The sequence below is a fragment of the Dermacentor albipictus genome, chromosome 5, assembly GCF_038994185.2.
Source record: "Dermacentor albipictus isolate Rhodes 1998 colony chromosome 5, USDA_Dalb.pri_finalv2, whole genome shotgun sequence".
NCBI lineage: Eukaryota > Metazoa > Arthropoda > Arachnida > Ixodida > Ixodidae > Dermacentor > Dermacentor albipictus.
The window spans coordinates 142,461,107-142,486,569 of record NC_091825.1 but is presented as its reverse complement, the minus strand read 5'-3'; the positions used below and the strand labels follow the sequence as shown (position 1 = coordinate 142,486,569).

The 25,463-nt window shown below is 43.7% G+C and overlaps 2 protein-coding genes across 2 annotated transcripts in view; one reads left to right on the top strand and one right to left on the bottom strand.

The window, feature by feature from the left end:
- Positions 1 to 539: 539 nt before the first annotated feature.
- On the top strand, positions 540 to 9,037 carry LOC139060149 (tyrosyl-DNA phosphodiesterase 2-like). Its single transcript, XM_070539060.1, has 6 exons — positions 540 to 797; positions 1,396 to 1,490; positions 1,706 to 1,903; positions 4,092 to 4,302; positions 4,715 to 4,885; positions 8,503 to 9,037. Exons 1-6 carry the CDS (start codon positions 660 to 662, stop codon positions 8,785 to 8,787), a joined length of 1,098 nt encoding a protein of 365 aa, XP_070395161.1. The 5' UTR covers positions 540 to 659; the 3' UTR covers positions 8,788 to 9,037.
- Positions 9,038 to 10,745: 1,708 nt separating this feature from the next.
- The window catches only part of pit (probable ATP-dependent RNA helicase pitchoune), a 34,052-nt gene continuing 19,334 nt past the window's right edge, over positions 10,746 to 25,463 (bottom strand). The window contains exons 8-12 of the mRNA XM_070539059.1: positions 20,871 to 21,032; positions 18,901 to 19,053; positions 18,176 to 18,346; positions 12,010 to 12,187; positions 10,746 to 10,967 (exon numbers count right to left, since the gene is read on the bottom strand). Of these exons, the coding sequence (XP_070395160.1) occupies positions 10,816 to 10,967; positions 12,010 to 12,187; positions 18,176 to 18,346; positions 18,901 to 19,053; positions 20,871 to 21,032 (816 nt within the window). The 3' untranslated portion in view covers positions 10,746 to 10,815. The remainder of the gene's footprint in view (positions 10,968 to 12,009; positions 12,188 to 18,175; positions 18,347 to 18,900; positions 19,054 to 20,870; positions 21,033 to 25,463) is intronic.

Here is a 25,463-nt window from a genome sequence, read left to right as displayed (position 1 = left end):
TGAGCAAAATGAGAACAAGGTAAAAGGTGATCGAGCCAACGAAAATGACAAGTCCGCTTGTCGAAATGTTGGCTCCCGCTTTTACCTTGTTCTCGTTTTGCTCATTGTTCCAAGTAAACGTCCTTAGAAGAGGACATCCCACAAACAAGAGAAAACGGGGTTGTCAGTGAACAATATATGGTTAGATGGGATTCTTCAAAGAAAAGGGAAGCGTGCCATATCTAGCGACTCCATGGTAGGTAACTACAACAACATTCCGGCGAACATTTAGGAAAAATGACTGAAAGCATGGACCTTATTGAAACTTACGGCGCTTGAGTCTGCTGTCGCAGTCATAAATGTCGGACACAGTTTGGTTGGCCTCACTGCAATGTTGAAAACTAAATTGCAATTTCACCATTTTATTCTTATCTTTACGGTGGAAGGACACTTAAGCAATTTAGAAGAAATGTTTAAGATATTTCGTGAAGACAGCAAAGCTCCCCTTATCTGCAAGCTATCCCCGTGACTAGCCCATGACTAGCCTAGCCAAATCAATCCAAGGCTCTGTTTTCATGTTTGTGATGCGTGCCTCAAAAAGCGCGGCATGATCCTCTGCAGTCCTGTGTTGTGAAGTCTCTTACAAACGTAGTCCCAGTCGTACTTTACCAGCTTTAACCATGAGCAGCTCTGACACCGATGACGACATACCTGATGGCAAGGTCTGCCAGCAATTATGCGAAGAATTTGCTGCTATAACACAAACGGACACTGCCTGTGCGCAGTTCTATCTTCAAGACAGGTCCTGGAATCTTGAGGTAGACTTCTTTATCACGTAGACTACTTCATTTCATCTTTTTTAAGAATCATAGCGCTTTAGAATGTACACGTTAATAGTACGCTCCCTTTGCACGTGAGGTTTTGCTTAGCTAGCCGGTATTTTGTCAAGCGTACTTTCATTGTTCCGAGGTCGCTCATTTTGTTGGCTCAAGGCAGGAACCCAATTTTCGCTATCGCCGACGTAAAATCATTGCCACGCTTTCTTGTGACGTGGTGTGTATAGGTATCTTACATCTCTAATGCATCGTCGAATGCTGCCTGCTTTTCTTGTCGGAGCACGCTCATCGCAACGCCTTAACTTGTTGATCTCAAAGCACCACGTGTAACTTCATAGCGTAGACCAATTTGTGCGAGAGTCATAGCTGTCATTTTCAAACTACACGCCAGCTTCTTAAAGCACACGATACGCCTTGCAGCGTTACTGGCGCGCCATGCTAGTCGCCAGTGGCTGTTGCCATAGCCTCCGATATATAGGAGGTTATTCTGTTGCGTTTGCTGTTTGTGTGTAAAGTACAATAGAGCACTGATTTCACATGAAAATAGACAGCTCTTCCTAAAGCGTGTTTCTCCTTGCAGCGATCTGTTAACGATTTCTTTGAAGACAGGAAGAACAAAGGTGCCGTGAGGGTATCTGGGGACGACAACCGCGCAGACGTGGTCCTTGTTGTGGAGTAAGTTTTTGTTTCTTAGATTAGGCGTTCAAAATTTACTTGTAGTCTTCTTCCTTTTGTATTCTTTTCGCCATAAGATATAGCGCATACTTAGTTGATGAAACACAGTTAAAGAGCGTTTTGGAGCTCTATCAAAAACTTGATTAATAAAGTTCAGTTGTTGATCGCTCCTGTCAGCATTGACAGATCTTTCCTTTGGTATTTTATTACTTCAGTGGCAGCCGTCCAAGTCTGGCAGCTGCTGCAACAGCCATATTTGCCGAGGCAGCCACCAGCAACAGGAATGGGCCAAGGGCTACAGATTCTGCAGAAGGTCAGCCCAACACTTTGAAGCTTATCTCGTGGAACACAGATGGTATTGATGATAAGAACCTGGTGCTTCGTGCGAAAGCAGTCTGCTCCACAATTGAAAGGTAAGGACCAACTGGTGTCTTGCAGCTTCTGCTTAGTGCTACATTCACATTGTCTTTGTGACACGATGGATGTGTAGATTCCAATTTGAACGGGGCAGTGCTTGAACTACTAAATTGTATATGTGAGTGCGGAGCATAGCTGCTTGATGAAAAGCAAGCTGTTCACATGCATAATGGAAAGTTGCAATAGCACAGCAACAGAAGTAATATTTTAACATACCAGAAATTGGCAACTTTCTCTTCACAAAGTTTAACTGTCTCTTACCTCCTTTTTCTTTCTTGCTTTTTTTCTACGTGAAAGTATGTGCTTCCCACTGTCGCACTGTGAAAAATAAATTGCAAGACTTTACACGGACTCATACATGGTATAGAAAAAAGTGTAACTAATTACAATTACAATTACTTATTTAAAAATGTAATCGATAATGGTTACCAATTACCATTCCACAAAAGTAATTGAGCAATTACTAAAAAGTAATTATCTTAACATTATTTCTATTCTACTTCTGTTAGCATTGCACAAATACAGTAAATAGAACAAGCTGGACTTGCTTTTTCTATGTGTCCTCTGCCGCTCTCCAGAGGTTGTTTATTTTCACTAAGAATTGCTTCTCAAAATTTGTTTCAGAATATTCCCCCCCTTTTTTTTGTGTGTGTGAAGACATCTGCAGTGACACAGAACTTGTTCGATGAGTATGGTAGAAAGAATGGCTGTGCTGCAACGTACAAACACCTTGCTCAAAAGGAAGGATCTGCTAATATAGCAGCATGGTTATTTCGGACTAGGCATGTCGATTCTCCAAACTGAACTGCATGTAAAGAGATTGGAGACATTAAACGCTTTCTGTGGTCTTGCCCAAAATGCCGAGATAAAAAGGGTGCTCTGCTTAAGAACTTGAAAAACCACATCCGTGCCTGCAACACCTTGTGTTCCCAGAAGGACCAGTTATATTAACTGACAGTTAATGTGTCGATTACTACATTTTTATTTACTGATACACAGTATCTATTACATTTGCTTGTCTTTGACTTGAACTTCAATTTATTGTAAGCACCTTTCTTGTATTTGATTATGTGCTTCATTAACTTCGTGTAATCTAATGTCTGTCACTGCTATGTTGCCATAATGTATTGATTACTATATTGTTAAATTACTTATTGGAAATCCCCCTGATGGCTTTTGTAACTCTGGCACCTCCTCCTGTACTAATGCTGAATGATGTTGAAAAAGAGGCTTCAAGTCTTCTTGCACACCTAAGAGATTGGTTTGATTCACATGTGACATACCGCAATAACCTTGGAAGAGGCGCTCAGTTGGAGCAATTGTCGGCCTCGATCACCTGGCTAAACCTGCTATTTGCTAGAGCTCACCACCACTAACAGAAGATTGTGGTTACTCAATGCTGCGATTCTCACAGCCTGAGTCCTTTGTGAAGCACAGTGCTTCGTTGTTGCTGGAGTTAGGGGAATGCATTCCCGAAAAGGCCTGTGAAAAACTGAAAAATCATTCATAGGTGATTTTATGGCATCAACGTCCAAAGAGGCTGTTGCTATCGAGGCATGGAAGCACTGTTTCAATTTGATGGACAATATCTCGTGGAGCTTCACCCATCACCCTTCAATCATTCGCCATTTAAGCTTAAACAACTAATTGTAGCAGATACCAGCAAACATTCACATTCCTTGAAAAGGTGGCCAAATTTGTAAAGTAGCTTAAAACATAAAGCTGTGTATTATACAGCCATGAAGATACTGTTGGTGTGTTTCAGTCGCCAAAACAGGTGTAATAGGTCACTTATATGTAAAACAGATGGAAACACGTGTTTAATGTTCAAGAAGTTCTCTCTGTATCAGAGGTCGAAGACTGCACTAAGCGAAGCGAAGGCATCTTAAAAGTACTGGCTGCCTTGCTGTCTGAGTATCGCGTTTCAATCGCTGAGCACTGTACGTTTTCTTCTCTTTGAACACAGTGTAGGTTTGGAAAATTGAATTGCTCAAAGCTGAAAAATGTACCTGGTTACATGTAACTGGTTACTGAAGAAAGTAATTGAATTACAGCAAGCATTACCATGTAAACAAAGTAATTGTTACATAACAAAATTGCCAAAAATAATTGATTACAAGTAACTACAAGTTCGTTACATACAAGTCTGATGTGATGTGACAAAACTTCTTTGTTTTTCTATAGTGCTGGCATAGATGTTGCATTCCTTCAAGAAGTGGTGCCTGCCTCAGCTGAGATCTTCGAGACGTTGCTTCCTGGCTACAAGTGCATCATGGGCAACACCATTGAGTACTTTACGGTCACCCTGCTCAGGAAGGCGACCGTTGACTATGAAAGTCATGTCATACACCCATTTTCAAACACTGCTATGGGTCGAAATGTGACTTACATAAAGGTGAGGACTGCTGGATTTCAAGGCTGTCATGATGTGTTCTTTATGTTCTAGCGGAAATCAAGCTTTTTTTTAAAATAAATTGTGGCTGGGATTGTGTGTGTTGCACGGTTGTCACAGTTCCCTGCACACTTAACCATTGTCTGAATTAAGGTCGCTGTTGTATCTATTTTACAAAGATATTGTGGATGTCTTATTCTTTTTCTGTATCCTGTACAGTTGAATCTCTACATATTGAACTTGTGTACAACAAAGTAAATCTAAAATATCTCGTTGGTATCTACGTGTAACGAATAGATGCTTATAATGCATATCAAATAGAGCATAGGTGTTTTCATGTCATATATAAATTTATTATGCGGTTAACTTAACTTTTGTTTTTCGTGCTCAACAAACAATCAAATTTATTTCTTAGGCATCGTTCAGGGGCCTTCCCATCACACTGATGAACACCCACTTGGAAAGCACGGCCGACTTTGGTGAGCAGCGCACAGTGCAGCTCTACAAATGCTTGAAGAAGTGTGTAAAAGAACCTGCCGAGAGGACAGTCATCTTTGGTGGCGACCTCAACCTGCGAGACAGTGAGGTACGGAAAGCTTCTCTATTTAGAAATCACATGAAGTGGTTGCAGACGAGAAATTTATTTAATGCCGCTGTTTTTAATATGGTTGCAATGTCATTACCAAAACGTTGTTCGCATGGACTGCATTTCCATAATTTATCTGGCGTAGGGGTTAAGAGTGTGTTTCACGACACATGAAGCCCTCACTGGAATCACAACTGTGTTGCATTGCAAGAAGTTAGGCCAATTTATTTATTTATTTATTTTCAGGGCCTGGAGGCACTACAGAAAGGAGTCTGGGAAACTTAACCAATTTGTGCAAATAACATTGGATTTAAGCGAAGCCATGTTGAATGGCGTTTTTGAAGTTAGTAGTTGCCAATGTTGCAACCTTGTGGAATGCATTTCGGCCATGACTTCTTTACTAATACACGAACACATGCAATTGCAGCATGCCGCAAACACGTTGAAAATTCATTTCACATGGCTGCTGCCTCTATTGTATTACGTTAAATATGACTGCTGCTTTCATGTGCTTGGAAGGCATTTGCCTGTTCATCCAAAGTGCTGAGCTCCAGCTTTCTGGACGAACAAGCAAATCCACCAGCAGTTGGATTTGCTCTCACCATCTTGCTACATCTTGAAGGGATCCAGCAGAGGTCCAGTCATGCAGCTGCTGCACATTTCATTGTTGTAAAGTCTGCCACAGGCTTTTTTGGTGCGAACGTAGTGTGTGTGTGCGTGCGCACGCTGTGGTGAATCCATGTTTTTTTACAAGAGAAGCAACGCTGGCACGTTTCCGTTTTGAGCCTCCCGTTTTTCGGCTAAGCGGCCCTATGTTTAGCCTCGGCAGGCTTCCTGTAGGTGCAATCTAAAGCTGGCTCCACATTCTTTCAATCCGAGTTAGAGCACTGTAGGAACTATTCAAGTGTACCATTAGTTGTTGCTTTATCCTCAGTGTATCCCTAATTTATTGCTCTTGCCAGCCCTTTCAGCTGCTTCTGACACACATGATGTGGATGCAATATGAAAATAAATTGCTGATGGAAGGCGTGCGCTCCTGCAAATTTGATTTGTTCCGCTCACTTCTGCTGCTTCAGCGAGTCACTCTCCACTGAAACCACCAAAAGCAGCTAGCCAAGAGGGCCATGATAATGTAACGATAATTTTCTAATGCTGTTCCATTTTGCTGTGAGGTAACAAACCATTATTTTATCTGCACTGTTAAGCCAAGGTCTTTATATTGTCCACCTAGAAGCATCTATGTGGCTCTGCTGGCAAATTGCACGCATTCTCTACTGTTAAGGGGAAACACTACCCTTTGGAACCAAAAATTGGCCCAAATATCTTTTCGCATTCCTTGAGCTCCAGTTTGGTGTAGTGCATTTATTTTTGCTTGACTGAATTCCTGTATCATTCTTGACTGATTTATCCATTCCATAATCACATTGAACATGTGAAGTGCTTTTCCTTGATTTGTCAAGGCAGCACTTTTGATAGTGTGACAATTTTATTTATCACAATGATTTTTTTGTCTTTCTGTCTGAAAGGTAGACAATTAGAGCAGTAGGCTTATAAGATGAACAAATATTATTACGCACACACTTTTGAAATAATATTTTTGTCTTGGGTGTTAGCATGTATTCTTGCTTTAAAGTGCTTGACATGCTATAACTGTGGCCGAAATCAGTCTAAAGCATTCATTCTTGTAGCATGGCAAGCTCTGATCATTCAGCATCATTTTGATATGCCAGTCTCCTTCAAAACAACCTGCATTTCACTGAGAGCTCACTTCCAAACTAGTGCACTCAAGGAACATAAATTTCTTAATATTTGAAATACACAGGAAAATCAGTTGCATATTTTAAATCAGCATCTCAAAATACATGCGTCATGCAATTTTGATCAATATGCATCCATAAATTTTAAAGAAGAAAACATCTTTAAGTGGAGTGTCTTCCTTTAAGTAAATGTGCTTAAAACTGTAGTGCCTTATTTTAATGCTCTCGGACTTCAGTGCTCACTTTTCCTCGGCAACACTATAACTGCATCACTTTTGTCTGCATCAACCACCTTGTGTAATTTTGTACAACTCGCAAGAACATTCGATGTGCTGTCTCTACCTGGCTATATAAGAACATTGGATGTTGCCTTTTCTGGAGTTAGTCTCTAGTAATCATCAGTTTTGTTAGGATGTTCCGTGTTGCATCATGGAAGTCAATAGCCACCACTGACACTTACGAAACTGTCGGTGAAAAAAAAAGATAGGAACATTGTGTGCACCATTATCATCTATTATGCTTGCAGCTACACAGAGAAGCAGGCCTTAAAGGGGCCCCAAAACAATTTTCAACTAATCATAGAGTGACATCAGTGTTGAATTATGTTTCCTCATGAATATCCTGCTGAGAAAATTTTTCGAATCTTTCAAGCTGGACGTAGGAATAGGATTGGTCAGCAGTTTTCAGTCTCCTTTAATTTTCACTAGCGTGCTAGAAGCTGCACAGAGATGGCTAGGGGTGCAAGGGAGCAATGCCTTGCTGCCAGTGCCCAAAGGTTGAACGCGAGACGGCTCGTGGCGGCACCCTGTGGTGGTCGCCGTATCTACGCTACGCTTTTAATCTCGGCAGATCGCAGCAGGTGCAGCAATGTGCAACTTTCATGGTTAGAATTACAAAGATAAAATGGTTTTTCTGTGTTTTTGAGATTGCGGACATATTTTTCATTAAGTTAAATCAAATGAGCAATAATTGTATTAATACCAAGAATGCTCTCGTGATCATGAAATCAGCCAGTAGCTGTTGTGGGTCCACTGCTTGTGATGACACTGCATGTCAGCATTGCAGAAACGAGGGCAAGTGATTTTTCACTTTTTTTGACACTATATTGTAAATTCCCTGCTCCATGCAGTGCAGTGACATTTGGCTCACATGTTCACAGAAGTCTTGTAAACAGCTTGACAATGTTTTCTTACTATATTAAAGAAAAAGTTTCTCGCCAACTGACAAGTTCAACGCATACATTGTGCAGTGGCAGTCGTTTCTGTGAAAAAACACCCTAGAATTTCAAAGGGAAGCCTATGTGCCCTTCCTGTTGACGGAACCCTGCTTCCAGCCAGAGAATCAAGGTCACACGCATAAATGCATCAATGCAAAGTGCACTGCCATCAACGTCGTTAATCATGACCACTCACACTTACATCAATCGCTCTGAGCTTAGCAAGTTGTCTAATGCAGAACACGCCTTACTGCCACTGGGAATGCAGCAAACAGCAAAAAGGTGTAGCTCACAGGACGCAATCCTTCTTCTCTAGTTTGGAAGAAGGCAGGGATGGAATGCCGCTTGCAGACACTAGTCGAAGCACGAGAAAGGAGAGAAGAGTATACATTAGCTGTGAAGCATGCCTCCTAACTTCATGACAGCTCAGTATTTCAGTTTTTGATCTCCTCTAATAAGGAAGCAATTTGAAATTTGTTTGTGGTAAAATGCTCCCTGATGGTGCCCTACAACTTCTTGCGTATAAATTTGCAATGGGGCCTGGTGAGGGGCTCTTTTAAGATGAGAGGGAACTGCAGAGTTCGTGTCTGAGTGCCACTTTGATTTCCTTTCTGCGATTCAAGTATACATCTTGCGTTTTTCAGGTTGAGGACCTCGGTGGCCTGCCACAGGGCGTGAAGGATGTATGGGAATCCTGCGGGCAGCGCAAGGAGGTCCGCTACACGTGGGACATGACACGCAACGACAATGTCACATGGAATAGCCGCTTCAAGCCTCGTTGCCGCTTCGACAGAGTGTACATAAGAGCTGCTAAACCTGCCACCATGAAGCCAGCATTTTTCGGCATGGTGGGGCTGGAAAGATTGAAGCCTCACAGATGTTTTCCCAGCGACCACTGGGGTCTCCTGTGCCATTTCAAGCTCCTCTAGACAGGCTGCCATTCCATCGCATTTCTGAACTGGAGTCAATGTTGCTTGTCACGGGGTTTAGTTTGTAAGAAAGGAAATAAGAGACCAACAGTGACATGTCCAGCATTTTTAATTTATGCTTTAAGTCAGGGCCACAATGTGCACAGCAATGAGCACACCAACTTGTCATTGTGCCACAAAAGGCACATTTTACTCACTGTATATAAAGATGTTTGTTTCTAAAATAAATTGTGTGTTTGCTGTTCAAGAATGTGTCTTTGTTTATATCTTAACAGAGCTTGCGAGGGCAAATTTAAAGCACAAGAAAACAACCGGCAGTTGAAACTTTTTCCCGCCAATAGTGAGATAGCATGCAACGAATATATGCTTATAACAAATATTCGATAAAATGAAGGCATTTTCATGTCGGATATGACTTCGCTACAATGAATTTTGACTGCATTTAATACTGCTGCTGCTCTGGGAAATCCAAGTGATGCGATTGCCAACATGCATACATAAGCAATCTAATTCTGCTCATGCAAGAGCATCAGGTCGGCACAGAAGCAAGTTTTCGAGTCAGCATTCTGATGTAGTTGATAAAGCTGACAAGCATTTACAAAAAAGAAAGGGGAGAAGGAAATCTATCTTTGAAGCTACAAATCATGCACTTCCTTTTGGCCATGCTTTTACACTAGTCCCCGTTGGTTCATTCGGCTCTTGATGTGTTTGCATGCTTGTATGTGGGCCAACCCACCAAACCAGCTACCTTGCATAACTTTCATAGTTTCTCTGGGCATCTATGTAGTGAGTGTCTAAATGTTCATTTAGAATATGCAACAGTTAAAACACTGTAAATAATAGCACTGTCAATAGCAGTGAAGTCGGGTTTCATTGAAATCATTGCAGAACACTAGCAGACAGGAGTAGTGTCACAGTAAAAGTGATCGAAAAGCACTAATGGGCAAGCGGAAGGCATTAAAGGAATACTGACATAACGTTTTTGACTAGCAATACTCTTTACATTATAATGATTGTTCTAACATACCTTCGGAAAAGAACACTAACAAGCACTAGAGTGTCCTAAATAATACTGGTTGTTTCTCTGAACCAGTTTTGGTACACAGAAGGTGGATGCATCAGGACACATGGCTAACTTTGTGAAGAAATGCTCACAAAAGTATATTGCTCTTTTTTTTATTAGTATATTTAGCAATGCAGTCGTAATTATCCTTAGTGCGACATGATGTCACAATTTATAAACAACTTTAGTAGTTCTCAAATTAAAATGTGTCTGCTTTAAGAGTACTGTTTCGGCAAGTTGGTGCTGCACACTTCAAGTTGAGACGGCGTCAACAAGGAACTGGTCCTTTGCACATGTGTTCCTTGTCGCTGTATTTTCACGCTACCTAAGCTTGAAAAGACTTGTTTCCCAGCTTTAACATTTGCCAAGTGCCATTCTTTTATGTGTGAGAAACATGGCAGTTTCTACAACTTCAAAAAATCTGTCGGTATTCCTCTGAGACACAAAGGTAATCTGAATGTATGCAAAGGGGTTCATGTAAATAATGCAACAATGTTACAGTGAATGGGAAGACACGCAAACTACATCATATAAAGACTGCTCAACTGGGGAAAAATTGTAAAGGACTATGAAAGCAAGACTATTCTCTCATTCCAGCTGCTGGAATGTGAAACAGTTGCAGAGTGCTCACAACACATTTATGATGTATTTCCAATATAGTTCCATCCAACATGAACATGTCCCCTTCACATTTTGCAGTAATTTCACTGTCATGGCTGAAATACATGCAAGAATATCCAATTCGATTGGTTTAAGCACATTTTGACAGAAAAAAGAGCACAGACCTTGTACAAAGCAAGGTTGTGCCATACGAAAATATGCAAGATGCTCTTCATCTTCGCCATGTTATACACACACGCAGGGCTTTACAGAAGCAAAATAATGGAAGGCAAAGTACAATAACGACGTGGTTTTAATGGTTCAGCTGTGCAACAGTTGACGAGTGGTGGCGGATCTTGCAGTTGTTACCGTGAGAACTGTCTGTTCCTGTTGTCCGTTCCAACAGGGACAGGTTTGTAGATTACGGACTTTTCACGTTTCTTGGGTGGTCCTCCTTCGTAGCCGTAGTTGGCAGCTCGGCCCTTTTTCCTGGGCCTTGCCTTGCTGCTGCCGACATCTGGGACTGAGTTAAAGTGGCTCATATATGTTACAAGAGATTTGTCTTTATATTGAAGCTGTTAAAGGCAGTTCCACAACCGTTTCTGTGTGATCATCAGTATGGTTGGTATCAGATATCAACCAGAGAAGTGCCAGCAATGTAGCCTATACCTGCTGCAGTCTCAAAGTGGCCATATGACCAAGGCATTGGTGAAATGCACATACAAATTCCACTGTCAGTTATGAGCCCTGACTATACTAACAAAAGTTTACACCCTTTGGGGTGTATCTTTGTTGCACAATGATACAGTACAGTAGTTGTCATTTGTCTCAACAAACCAGACCGCTAAGATTTCTGAAGGGTATGAGAACTCCATTATACAGCTTCACTGTATTTGATGTACCGTAAGAGTTACTTGCACACAGCTGCAAAGGTTTGTTTTAGGAAACAAAAACATGCATTTTACAAAAAAGGGACAATAGAGCAATGTTTTGCAGCCAACTAAAACCAAGCTTCATTAACAAATCTAACCAGCCAGGCAGCTTGTGCACTAGTCAACAGGGCGTCCCACTTAACATTGAACAAGTTTAATAACAATGAAGCCTTCAGTGCAGCCAAAACCTACAGTGTGTTTGTAACTGCCTAAGGAAGCTGCCAGTATATTTTGTGTTCTTATCAAGTAATCATAATTGATTAATAAAAGTTTTAATTGTTGACTTAAAGGCTGCAATTTACACACAAGGTTTGTACATAGGGTACGCTTGAAGGCACCACTTGCATGTTCGCAACATGCTACCTTTTGGGTAGCCCTCTCTGCTGCACGTTTTCGCATGTGCTTTACAAACCTTGCATTTGCATTGTTGTTATAAAATAGGCCCTAATGGAAAATTATTAGTTGATCAGTACTAATAATTCAATAATCATTTTAAAATTTGCTCTGTGGATAGCAAAAAATGACTGACTGACTGTGGATAGCAAAAAATGTCCTTGCGTTTCAGTCTGCCCTTTATGTCCCCATATTTACATTATACTCACTTAGCCCTTCAGTGCAAAAGGATACGTAAATCAACATTTGGAGGCACCAGGAAGCCAAACGACTTGGCCACTTGAATGAGGTCCAGTGTGTTGACATCAAAAATGGATTTCAGGTGGTGCGAGTCATAGGCTCGCACATACGCCTTGTATGCCTCCTTGGCTGACATGTGCAGGTAGTAGTTCTTGGAAATGAGCTTCTCCAACTGCACAGACAGACACACACAAATGCAAAAAAAAAAATATTTATTTACATATTTACAGAATACCTACATTGCCATAAAGGTATTACGTAGGGGGAACAAAACAAACAGTAAAAAAAAAAGGAAGCTTTTGACACAAACTCGCAATCAAAGCACCACTATAGCATTTAGAAAAAGAAATACAAGTAAAGTGAAACAAACAGGTCTTCAGCAGATAGAGCACGTAAAATTGTTTTACAGGTGCAATAGCACAGCATAGAATAGAAGAGTGTTACTTGACACATTCACTATATAATTTGATAAGCTGTTCCATTGTCTCATTGATTTGGGGAAAAAAGAATAGCAAAAATTGCTTGTTCTGCAGTTATAGGGTGAGATTCTCTGTTGTTATCACAACAAGTAGATATGTAATCTGGTTCCAAGAGATAGTTGTAGTAATTGATACCTGCCTGACTTATTATGCATTCGGTGCAATAGCTTGAGCCTTAGCTTCTTCCTACGCACATGAAGCAGATGCGATGCTTGAGTATGGGCTGTAATTATTACAAACAAAGCCTACTATTTGGTTCTGCAGTTTTTCCAGTCTATTAATGAGGTAATCTTGATAGGGATCCCATACTACACAAGCACAATCAAGTACTGTATTGTACTGACATGTAAGAAGCACAAAGTTTCCTTAATAACTTCGCACGTTGTCTGTTCGAAATTTCTCCTAATAAAATGTAGCAACCTACTAGCTTTTGCAATGACAGTGTCAATCTGTTTATGCCAAGCGAGTGACTCACCAAATGTTTCAAATTCTGCAATATTTTGCTGTGTTCTGGATATCCAAATATAATACGACTCGGTACTTGCTGAGATGTAGCAACACTTAACATAGGCTACTGTAACAGTCTTGACCAAATTTTGACAATACAAGCAAGGACAGTTTAACACAGAAACAAAGCATCCATCATGGATGGTGATATTCTGCCTGTGACAGACATGACGGCTATAAAGTGCAGCTCAACAGCTTTTAAACGGCCCCTCACCAGGTCTGGCCATTTTGAGCTGACAAGTGCCGTGCATACAATGTGCACTAAGGATCGTGTCTGCAAAGTAGTACATTGCTACGTGCCATGGAAAGAGCTAAAATCTCAATCCAAATGCAGTTTGCCCTTCCCCTTGCAGGTGCCGCGCTCCAAGCCAGAGGGATGACACATACGTGCTAGTGCGCCTACGTACATGTGTGTTTGCTGTGACGTCGCTCTTAGTGACTCGTGACTTTGAGAATTATACAAGGCAACAACTGTTATTTGTGTAATCTGTTGCATCAATAGACGAATTAAGGTTTAGAAAAATAATAAAACATGTAAACCCAATGTTTGCGTGTACAGAAACCCCTCGTTATAACGAAATCGCGTTACTCGAAATATTGCTTTATTCAAAATTTCTTTTGGTCCCAACCCGAACGTATGCATTTTAAGCTGCACTACTTGAAGTACACGAAGAGCACGACCCACTTAGAGTGAAGTGGTGAGGGGAGGCATCGCCGCCGCTGAGCGGTGACCCTTTTGTGCATGCGGTGTCAAATAATACCACCACCAAATTAATCTCATGCAGGCACAAACAAGCCACAAAAGTACCAAACCCACGACTGATGACTGCCTAGTAACGAGTACCAAGTGAGTGTCAAGTGCTCCCAGCTGTTTACTGCAGAGTGAACGGAAGCTGTCGAATTCCACGGTGCAGCATGCCCGGACCATTAATCTCAGTCGCAATTGCATGGCTGGTGTCCCCCATAATAGAATCCACACGAAAATGGAAGTTTTCCTGACGCTTTGTGATGCCAGAAAACCGCAGTCTCTTGGATGCTAAGCTAAAAAGTGGCCAAAAGACAGCGGGCAGACTCGTGCCGTAACATTCCATGGGGTGCGCTCGATGAGCAATGTTTTATCGCTCTAAAGGGCACTTCTGGTGCTGAAACGTGCCAAAAAGCACAAAAGAAGCATGCCTCTGATTATAAAAGCCATGTTTGACATGAGGAGCTTTGTTAAAAAATCGGAAAGAGGACTTTGGGGAAGCCAGTCCAGAAATTTGCTCGCCGCTCGCCATAATCCGCCTGCATCGCAATAAAACTGCCTCTAGCTTTGTTGCACCTTTGACGGTGCAAATCGACTGACAACTTGCCAAAAACACAAACAATCCGAGCGTCGCCAGCGGCGAGTCAGGCTGTCAACATGGTGGGTCAACGCAAGCTGGTGTTTCCCCAACAATTTTCTCTAGCCAGTCAAGCTCGATTCGCGCCATCCGACTTTAGACAAACAGTCTAAATGCATGGTAAAGTCACTGAATTTTGTCCCTAGACATTTGTCAATGGCGTGGATGCGACGGTGCGCTAACACCGACACTTGAACCATAGAATTAGCACAGCATCATTGACAACGATACGCCAAAAAACTCTTGTTTTGCAAACTTCATGACTGCACACCTCGGGAAGAAATTACCCAGTGATCATGCAAAGCCCTTACTGCAAATCTGTTCAGCTATCAAGATTGCACTGCGTACTCACAATGAGCGGCTAATCGTTTTTTTTCAGCACAACAAACACAACCTCAGACTCGAGCCACAGCATTTATGGCACTTTACAGCATGATATTCTTGTAGTCTTCTGTGACCTCTGCGCCCCCCCCCATAAAAGCTGCCCCCCATTGCCTTGCCCTCTTCATTCATTCTCCAGTCTGCAAGCCATTTGGATGCCAGTCACTCCTCTCACTTGCCTTCATGTCAACTCCTCGCCTCCTTGCTGCCAGTTTCGACATCACTGCTCCTCCAAAGCTGCGTTCTTCCGGCCTGCCCTCCCGACCACAATCTTTCATCAATGGATGCCCTTCTGCGGTTCCTGCTTCTTGGTCTCCACAACTCCAATCGCCTTTCTTCTGCTACACGTGAAGCTGATGCCAACCCTACCATTGAAACTGCCGCCATCACTAGCATGCACTGACGAGGAAAGTGAGATGCCCTGATGACATTTTGAAGCTTTTGCCTTCTGCGTCGCCTGCCGTGTTCAATCACTTTGGCGTCGACGGCGCATGCATGTGGATACGTGCTGCAGGTCATGTGATTGTGTGTTATTCGGAGTGCTTTGCTAGGCTTGCCTCGCATATGCTTTTGTGGTCTACAGTGAGAAATGTCTCTGCCAGTCTCCGGGCGGAAGTGCCTGACTTTGGTGCAGAAAGTTTTGCTCATAAAAGAAGTGGAAAAATGTGGCCGGCAGAAAACTGACACCTCAATAGAATTCAGCATATCGCCGTCTACTTTATCAACTGTATTGAAAAACAAGGAATCTGCGCTGGATGGCTTTGAAGAGAGCTTCTCGGCGAAGAGAAAGAGGAATCGCAATTCGAAATACCCTGAAGTGGAAGGTGCACTTCTACATTGGCTGAAGAATGCCAGGAGTGCAAATCTCCTCATACATGGACCTGCACTTACAACAAAAGTCCAAGCTCTCACCCTCCAAATGGGCCATAGAGATTTCAAGTGCAGCAATGGCTGGCTCGAGTGGTTCAAGAAATGACACAGCGTGACTGCGAAGTCGATCGTTGGTGAAAGCATAGCCGTGAACCGTGACACTGTAGACGTATGGCGCCAACACCAGCTCCAAGCTCTACTTGAAAAGTATGAAGACAAAGACATCTACAGCCTAGATGAGGCTGCATTTTTTTACAAGATGCTACCATATCGCACGTTGACTACTGCTGGTGGATCCTCATCTGGAGGAAAGCAGATCAAGGAATGCGTCACGGCGCTGTATGGTGCCAATGCGACAGCTGAGGACAAGCTTCCCTTGGTGATACTGGGGAAGGTCGAGAAGCTACGGTACTTCCGAAATGCAAGTATTCCAAAGGAATGCATCTACAGAAGTATCAAGTGGGCATGGATGACTGCTGCTATTTTTGAAGGCTATGTGCGCCTTCTGGATAGACTGTTCGATGCAAAGAAGTGGCAAATGCTTTTCATAATTGATAATTGTCCGAGCCACGGGAAGGTCGACAATCTCAAGGCAATCGCTGTGGAATTTTCACCTGCAAACACAGCTGCGATACAGCCACCGATGGATCAGGGCATCAATGAGACCACTTGAAAGCTATACTGCAAGGCTCTTTTGCAGCGCATTCTCATAGCGTACGATGCCAGCGAGAGGCACACCATTGATCTGTTTGGTGCAATCCATTTGCTGAACTTTTCATGGAAAGAACTTGCACCTTCGAAGGTCACCAACAGCTTTGCGCCCACTGGCTTTTTTTTGCGCCGTTGCTGGCGACCCTGAAAATGACAAGCCAGATGATGACTGGACTTGCAGTGGTCTGTAAGAGGCTGTTTATAAAATTGCTGGCCAAAAGGTAGAAGGCGACTTCGAGACATTAGCGTTGGCTGACGCTGCTGCTCCGGTGGTCGCTCCAGAGACGGATGCGGAGATACTAATTGGCACTGTTGGTGGCCCTGATGAGGATGAAGAGCCAAAGGACTAAGCCACATGAGCTGCCAACTATGGTGTAGATGCGGGAGTACCTACACCTGCTGGGAAATAAGGTTGAATGCATGAGCGGTGACCACAGCCTTGTGCAATGTTTGGTCAAAGAGCAGGGGTTGTTTATGCCCGGTAAGTACTTGAAACAACCAAAGCTCACTGCCTTTTTTTGCACCTGAATGAAGTTTTGCTTCACTGAATACATTGTATTTTGATTTCCCCACAGTTGCGGCACAATTAAAGCTTGACTGCTTTAGCTTTTCTCAAGTAGTCACTTATATTCAATTACCACTTATAACAAATATTTTCGCCGTTCCGCTGCCTTCGTTATAACAAGGGATTACTGTATTTGTTTTACGTCGCACCACAGAAGGAGAGATGTACTTCCGTTTCATCTATTTGTTCCCACGTTGTGCAGTCGTGCAAGCTGACAATGAAACTCTGCCATTTTCTACCGTGTTTCAGCGAGCAATCATGCTCTGTGATCTGCTTGTGTCTGCCTCAGTGTTCATGTAGCACTAGTCAGGTGTTCTCGTACACAGCAAGCACAATTGTGCACTGCGCGAAACGAGACAAACAGGTGCAAATGCATGCAACACCGTCAGCGAGAGTGTGCCGCACAGGGGGGGGGAGCAGGCGGGGAGGGGATGAAGGCGAGGCCCTTTGCCGAGGTCTGGTATTGGAGAACACAGGGAGGCTAGATGGCGCAAGTGGAGAGAGCGTCTTTTTCTGCAGTGGCCCTCATCTCCAGAAATCATGGGTTCAGGACACTGAAATATTTCTATCTCGACTATTAATGAGCCAATTTGAAAAATTATTGTATTTGAACGCTCCTTATAGGTACGTAACAACTTCGAGCATACAACCAAAATTTGCTATGGGGCCTGGTGAGGGGCTTTTTAAAGGTTTTAGAAAAAGACCAATGGCAGTAAAAATATGATATTATAAGATGCTATGAAGAAAAAATATATTTTCAGATAAAAGAAATGCTAAGCTGGCCTGTAAGGCTACGTAAAATAATGCTTTTGATGAGAGAACCCCTTATGCCACTTCATTTTAACAAGGTATGTCATGTTATAGCCTACAAACATCATACAAGCATAAAAAAAAACTAGTAATAATGAACAGACACAAACTTTTATTCCCACTTTTATTTATGTGAGTTTAACACCTAAAAACAACACAACGGCTGCAGGCGATTCCATAGTTAAGAGCAGCAGATTAACTACAGTAAACTGGAATTCTTTAACACGCACCTAATGCTTCGTACATGAGCATTTTTTAATTCTGCTTCCGTCCCAATGTGGCCTTGGAATTGACCTGTGGCATCACACTGAGCACCAGAATTCTGGAGCCAACAATAGATCAAAACAGATATTTTCTTTTTACTTTAGCAGTGGCGACACTTACTGCAGTGAAATATCTAGGATGCTGAGGTCAACCCAAAACAAAGCACCACAGAGAACTGCCATCGAACTCACCTGAGGCTGAATGTTCGCAATCTTTGCCCAAGAGAACTCAAACTCCTGCAGGGGCACCTTGGCCACCTTGAGATAGCGCAGGAATCCCACCTCTTCTGGTCGCAGGATCAGGAGAGCATGGCCACGGCCACCCTCGCCTCTTGCCGTACGGCCCACTCGATGGATGTATTCCTGCACAAGACAATACACACCAAGACTACAACCAACCTCTTATCCCGCCTACTTATGCTAGGTGCATTTTGAAGTGTTGACATTGCAAGTCGGTTGTAATATATACTTCCCTTTGTTATAAGGCAAAGGGTTCACAGAAAGATGGAGACAGTGGCTGAAAACCAGAAGCCACAGCCAGAAGCCAAGATTTTGACTAGTGACTTGTCTTTGTCAGAATGGAGACAAGTCCCTTTGCTGAAAAATTCGCTCCAAACTGAGGTTTCTTTTATTCAGTCACCGTTCATCAGTGTTTGGGGAGCGTTGTCAGCATTCAATCTTTTCAACCAACTCAAATTTGGCAACTTGATGTGCACTTTCACTTTTAGGTGCCTTTCTGAGAAGCCTGGATTCTTTTTACCTAGTCTGCAGTTAACTGATTTTCAGCTTTCTGCCATTTTTGTGGTAAGCTCGGGTACAATAAATTATTGATATGATGGCCACATTTTGTAGAGTTTTAAGTTATTTTATTAGAGGGTCTGGCAGTAAAGAGATGCAGAAACAAGTTATCTACTGACCTTGGGGTCATCAGGTGGGTCATACTGCACAATCCAGTCAACCTCGGGAATGTCAAGGCCTCTAGCAGCAACGTCTGTGCAAAGCAAAATTCCAGACTCTGCGTTACAGAACTGGAAGAATGTGGTTGTCCGCTTGGCTTGCTTCTGCTTTCCCTGAAAAATTATCACAAAATCGTGACCATCAGCACTCTCCACAACACTTCAAACTACAGCTTATAAGGTCAAGTAAAAATAAACTCACAATTGCACAAAGTGTAGTGCACAAAGGTCAAGAAAAATGCGGATGTACCTGCTTGAACTATATTATTAAGAGGAAGCGTTAGCTCAGGCCCAACTCTGACGCAGCCTATTCAAATACATGTAAAATGCAAAAACGTTTTTCTGAGATAACCCCTGGACCAATTTTTATGAAATCTGTTGCATTTGAGAGAGAATGTTTAATTCTAGTGACTGTTAGAAGCAGAATTTTGATTTAGGGCCTGAATTTTGTTATAAAGATTTTCAAAAATTCTAGTTTGAAAAAAAAAAGAGACAAGCACGAAGTTTACAAATTAATAGCTCGGCATCTAGAACAGATATCACGGTTCTGTAAACGGTACCCACTATACCATTGAATGCGGACAAATTGGATATGTCATGTTATATCTTACGTGAATTTATTATGTTGCGTACAAAGGTTCTGCAAAAGCTGTATTTCCATATTACTAAGTTCTTTTGAGATTCATGTGTAACATATCAATGCTGCCTGCTTTGCATGTACTATTAGATGCAATTCACACAACTGTGATATCATTTTTCACTGCTGAGTTTTGAAGAGTTATAAACGTTAAAATGGTTTCGTTATCAGAAAATTTTAGACTTTCACCACATTTTAATAAAAATTTATGACCCAAATGAAGAATTTCAAACCAACAGTCACTGGGTTTTGAGTTATTCTTTTATATGCAACAAGCTTCGCCAAATTTGGTGCAGTGGTTGCCGAGAAAAACGAATTCTCCTTTTACATGTATTTAGATAGGAGCACCCGAGCTAAAGCTTCCTCTTAATGCTCCATGTTCAATTCTGTATACCATATTTACTTGAATATAATGTGCACTTCTTTTTTGAAAAAATAACATTTGCTAAAGAGTGCTATGAACATCAGAATTGAGTGCAAAATATAATATCCAATATTGACACTCTGTCATCATTTGCACTAACAATTGCTGTAATCCAATCCACACACTGCTGTGGCACTGTTTGTGCCTGCTTCATTACTGAGATACCCTGAGCTGTTGTTAGTGATAAGGAGGCCTTCGACAGTTATGATTAGTGATGCCTGTGGTCCACTGCGGCTCACACGAAACACATTTCATTTTCCAAGTGATAAAATATCGCCATTACTCTTTCTCTTACAATGAAAGCCAGGTGAGTGAACAGTCAAGGGCATTGCATTCATCATTACGGCCCATGAAAACCAAGTGTGTGCTACAATCAAGGCAAGGGCACAATAGAATGCAGTACCCCTATGGCAGAAGAAGACATGTCTTCAGTTTATGCCTACACTGAGACAACTGGATCATTGTCATTGATCATTGTCAAAGGTAGCACCTCTGCCCTTTTACGATTTACATTTCTCATTAGGCAAGTGTCATCAGTTAACAGTCTTGTAAGGAAATAAGAGTGAGACGGTCTGTTCGGTCCACCATTCTAATGAACTTTCTGTTCTCTTCCCGCAGCCCCGGTCTCGGTCGTCTTTCTACCTTCACGGAGGTTCTGCTTCAGACACTTGACAAGTCTCAACTTCAATCATATAACTTTACGTTGCAGTTGGAAAAACTGCAGCATTGGTACATTCAAAACGTACATTGCAGGGCAACATTTAGGTGCACAGAAGTGAATGTCGTAGAAAAACTGCAGCATTGGTACATTCAAAACGTATATTGCAGGGCAACATTTAGGTGCATAGAAGTGAATGTCGTAGAACTTACATGAATGCTCATGACAGGCAAGTCAATATAATTCAGCAGCTCATGATGGTACTTGACCGAGAGGCACGAGCTGAAGAACACCATCACTTTCTTTTTTCTGTTCTTCTTCAGGAAGGTGAAAAGCAGCAAGAACCGCTTGTCTGACGGGCACACCACATAGCCCTGTGCAAAGAAACAAGTGAACTTTGCAGTTCACTATACATATAGACAAAGCGCTGTCCATTGCTAATGTTCCAAAGACAGTGTTCTGATGACCTGACCTAATAATGTGTACATTAATTTGCATCATCACATTGCCATAGCTACCACCAGGTTGACCTTATGGTATAAAAATATATAGGGTATTACAGGGGTCTATAAGGATAGCACTATTTCTATTAACAAGCATAGAACTGACACACAGGTTTATGTCCAGCTGGATTACAAGCACTTAAGCCTAGTAATTGGGACAGACTGCCTTGATGACCTGTAGGGTTTAAAGTGGCCTAAAATGCTTTTTGAACATAATAAGAAAATGTTGTAAATCTGAAGAGCAGGTTCCTTTGAAGATGTGAACCAAATATTACTGCACTACATGCAGCAGGGAACCTACAATCTCGTGTCAAAAACAGCGAAAAATCGCTTGCTCTCTCTTTTGCAATATCGTCACACAGCTACATCGCAAGCAGACAAACCTAATAATAGTTACTGGCTTGTTTTGTGATCGTAAGAACACTCTCAGTAATATGATAAATTCAAATTTTGAGTTAAATAAGTGAAGAATACACGTCTGCAATTTCAAAAAGACAAAAGAAAAAAAAATTTCATCTTTGCACTTCCGGTCTACACGTGCCCCGCTCAGAAACAGCATTTGCTGAGCATGGCCTCTGATATTGCATCAATGTGCTGTGGAGTGTAGATACCACAGCTGCCAAGGGGTGCTCTCGTCGCCAAGAGAATCAGACAACCATGTGCGCTGATTAGTCTCTGCAAGTGACATAGCCTCCAGGCGCTCAAGTGGTCATCTCACATCGAAAGAGTACTGCGCACGCCTGAACCAGAAGCAGCGTTTGGCGAGCCTTGCTCCCTTGTTATCTCCCCTATTTAGCTTCCAGTGCAAGAGTGGAGATGAAAGGAGAGAGAAAGTCGCACATCAGTGCAATAACTACCTTTAACCCCACTTTTACTAGAAGGAGGAGGAGGAATAAACTTTTATTGCAGAACCAGCACTTTATGGTGGCCGGGCCTACGCCTCCCACGAAGGGACGTCGAGGGCTTGCCTCGCCGCCGCCTCGCGGGCGTGCTGGGTCGCCCAGGTTTGGTCGTCGAGGGTGGAGCTCCGCAGAGCCTCATGCAACCTCGCCGAGAGAGTCGTGGTGTTAGTCTGTGCGTACTGTGCTGGGCACTCCCATAGCATATGCGAAAGCGTAGCCGGGTGAATTCCACAGCACCGGCAGTTGGGGGTAGTGTAGACGTCCGGAAATATAAGGTGGAGGCGGGCGGGTGAAGGGTACGTGTTTGTTTGTAGTAGACGCAGGGTGGTAGCCTGCGCCCGGCTGAACTTTGGGTGAGGCGGAGGGAAGATTCGGCGACTCAGGTAAAAGGCCTTAACAAGATCGTTATAAGTTGTCAGACTGTCCCTGGTGTCCAACTCATCTCCAGTGACTCCGGCGCGGTTGACTAGGCCTCGCGCAATGGAGTGGGTGACCTCGTTGAGATTGGGGAGGTGTGGGTGGACAGGGCCCGCATGGGCCGGGATCCATGTTAGGGAGATGATGTTGTCTTCAGAATGTGGTGCCTGGCAGAGGATGCGAAGAGCTTGGGGACAAATACGCCCTTTGCTGAAGTTAATAACGGCTGAGCGAGAGTCACACACTATGGTGTGACAGGTGGGATCTAAAGTGGCCAGGGCGATGGCCACTTCTTCAGCCGTCTCTGCAGTGGGGGTAGTGACGCTGCAGGCATGGTGTAGGGCTCCATCACGTGTGGCAACGGCCACAAATCGTGTGCCATGGGAGTATCGGGCTGCATCAACAAATGTGACGCCAGGTACGTTGGCAAGGGCTTTTATGATAGCTCCGGCCCGAGCTTGGCGCCGGGCCCTGTTATATTCAGGGTGCATATTCCTAGGGATAGGGTCTATGTAGATCCAGCTACGGATGTCGGTCGGGATCGGTTGTTTGGGGCCCTGTTGCTGATGGTAGGTGAAGCCAAGCGTGGACAGAATAAAGCGCCCCGTTTCAGTATGGGTGAGCCGTTCAAGCTGAGAGCGTTGTTGGGCTTCAATGAGTTCGGAAAGGTTGTTGTGAACTCCCAGTTGGTTGAAGAGTTCAGTGCTGGTGCAATGTGGGAGACCAAGTGCTTGCTTGTAGACCCCTCGTATGAGGGTGTCGAGCTTGTTCTGCTCAGCCCGGTACCAGTTGAGGTACGCAGCAACGTAGGTGATGTGGCATATGACAAAGGATTGGACGAGTCGGAGAAGGCTTTCTTCTTTGAGTCCTCCTCGACGGTTAGATATACGTTTAAGAAGTCGTAGGGTGTTTTGAGATTGGGCACAGATCTTGTTGAGAGCCAAGGCGTTGGAGCCGTTGGTAGAGATGGTGAGACCAAGAACCCGGATACTAGGGACGTTTGGGATAGGACTGCCATCTTGAAGGCGTAGGGTGATGGCGTCACAGGGTCGGTGATCAGATTGGTGTTTGGGAGGGCGACCCCGCTGAATGGGCTTGTATAGCAGAAGCTCCGATTTAGCCGGCGAACAGCGCAGTCCAGTCCCTTGGAGATAGGCTTCAACCGTGTCAATCGCCGTTTGGAGGGCCGATTCCACTTGACCATCACTGCCTCGGTACGACCAGATGGTGATGTCGTCGGCGTAGATGGTATGGTTGATATTGTCGACTTGCTGTAGCTGCTTGGCAAGGCCAATCATGACTAAGTTAAAGAGCATGGGAGAGATAACGGAACCTTGCGGGGTGCCTTTGCTGCCAAGGGGAAGCTGGTCTGATCGTAAATCCCCGGCCGAGAGGGTAGCCGTGCGATTGGAGAGAAAGTCACGGATGTAATTGTAGGCTCGCTCTCCCAGCTGGAGGTTGGAGACCTGATCAAGGATAGCTGCATGGGAAATGTTATCAAAGGCTTGAGTGAGGTCGAGTCCGAGAATGGCTTTCATGTTACGAGAACGATCGTTGAGCACTTGATGTTTGAGCTGCAACATAGCGTCTTGAGTAGAAAGGTGAGGGCGAAATCCAATGATGGTGTGGGGATAGAGAGAGTTGTCCTCGAGGTGACTGTTGATGCGTGCTAAGAAGGCGTGTTCCATCACCTTGCCTACGCATGAAGTGAGGGAGATGGGCCTTAAGTTATTGAGGCTAGATGGTTTGCCAGGCTTTGGGATTAAGATAACGTTGGCAGTCTTCCAGGCGGCTGGAAGGGCACCACTGCGCCAGCAATCGTTGATGTAGTCAGTCAGATGGGACACGGACTCGTCATCGAGATTGCGAAGGCTTTTGTTAGTGACCCCGTCTGGCCCTGGAGCAGAACGACCGTTAAGCTTGCGTAGAGCGGCGTGTATTTCAGATACGCTGAAATCGGCGTCTAGTGTTGGGTTGGGTCTACCGATGTAATTGCTGTGTGGACTGACTTGTCCCCTGGAGATATATCTGGTGCAGAGGTAGTCAAGCACCTGTTGTGGACCTTGCTTAAGGGTCTCCGTATAAAGGAGCTTCTGCAGCCGATCCTGTTGGGTGGTGCGGGTGGTGGTATTATCAAGCAGATGTTTGAGGAGTTGCCACGAGGAAGGGCGATGAAGTTGTCCATCCACCGTGTTACACAGCTCAGTCCATTGTTGCCGGCTGAGGATTTGACAATGCTCCTCGATGGCTGTGTTCAGTTTCGAGATCTTGCTTCTGAGGCGACGGTTTAGGCGCTGCCCCTTCCATCGAGCTAGGATGGAGGCTTTAGCCTCCAGAAGATGGGCGAGGCGGCTATCCATGCGTTCAACTGAGGCATCTGTAGTTACCACCCGAGTGGCCGTTTGAACATCAGTGCGTAGAGCTTGCATCCAGGTGTTAATGTCGGTAATGCCTTCTGCTGAGGTAGAACCTATGCGTATTTTTCGAAAAACATCCCAGTCGGTAATGGTGAATTCTTTAGTGGGGGCAGGGGCGGCAGCGAGTTGGGGTAAAGAGAGAGCAAGGATATAATGGTCGCTGCCCAGGTCTTGCTGGGTATTGGTCCAGTGTGCATTGGTGATATGTTTGATGAAGGTGAGGTCGGGGGTAGAGTCCCGGGTAGTGGAAGTACCGAGGCGTGTAGGAAAGGAGGGATCCGTGATGAGCGTAAGGCCTAAGTCGTGGTAATCTTGCCAGAGGTTGCGAGCTGCAGCTTCCGTGCGAACGTAGCCCCAGCCTGTATGGGCGAGGTTGAAATCACCGCCGATGAGTAGGGGGTGCGCTCCAGCTACGTGAAGAGCCTTCTTAAAGAGGGTGAGGAAGCGACACCTTGCTTTATCCTTGGGGCTATTGTATATGTTCAGAAGGAAGATGCATTCTTTCCGTTTACGATTGGGAATTAATTCGAGGAATAGATGTTCGATGTGAGGACTATTGAGATTAT

Coding starts and splice junctions, on each gene's coding strand:
- LOC139060149 (XM_070539060.1), top strand. CDS start 660: ATGAGCAGCTCTGACACCGATGACGACATACCTGATGGCAAGGTCTGC. Junction 1,904..4,091: donor GTCTGCTCCACAATTGAAAG/GTAAGGACCAAC, acceptor GTTTTTCTATAG/TGCTGGCATAGATGTTGCAT. Junction 4,886..8,502: donor TCAACCTGCGAGACAGTGAG/GTACGGAAAGCT, acceptor TGCGTTTTTCAG/GTTGAGGACCTCGGTGGCCT.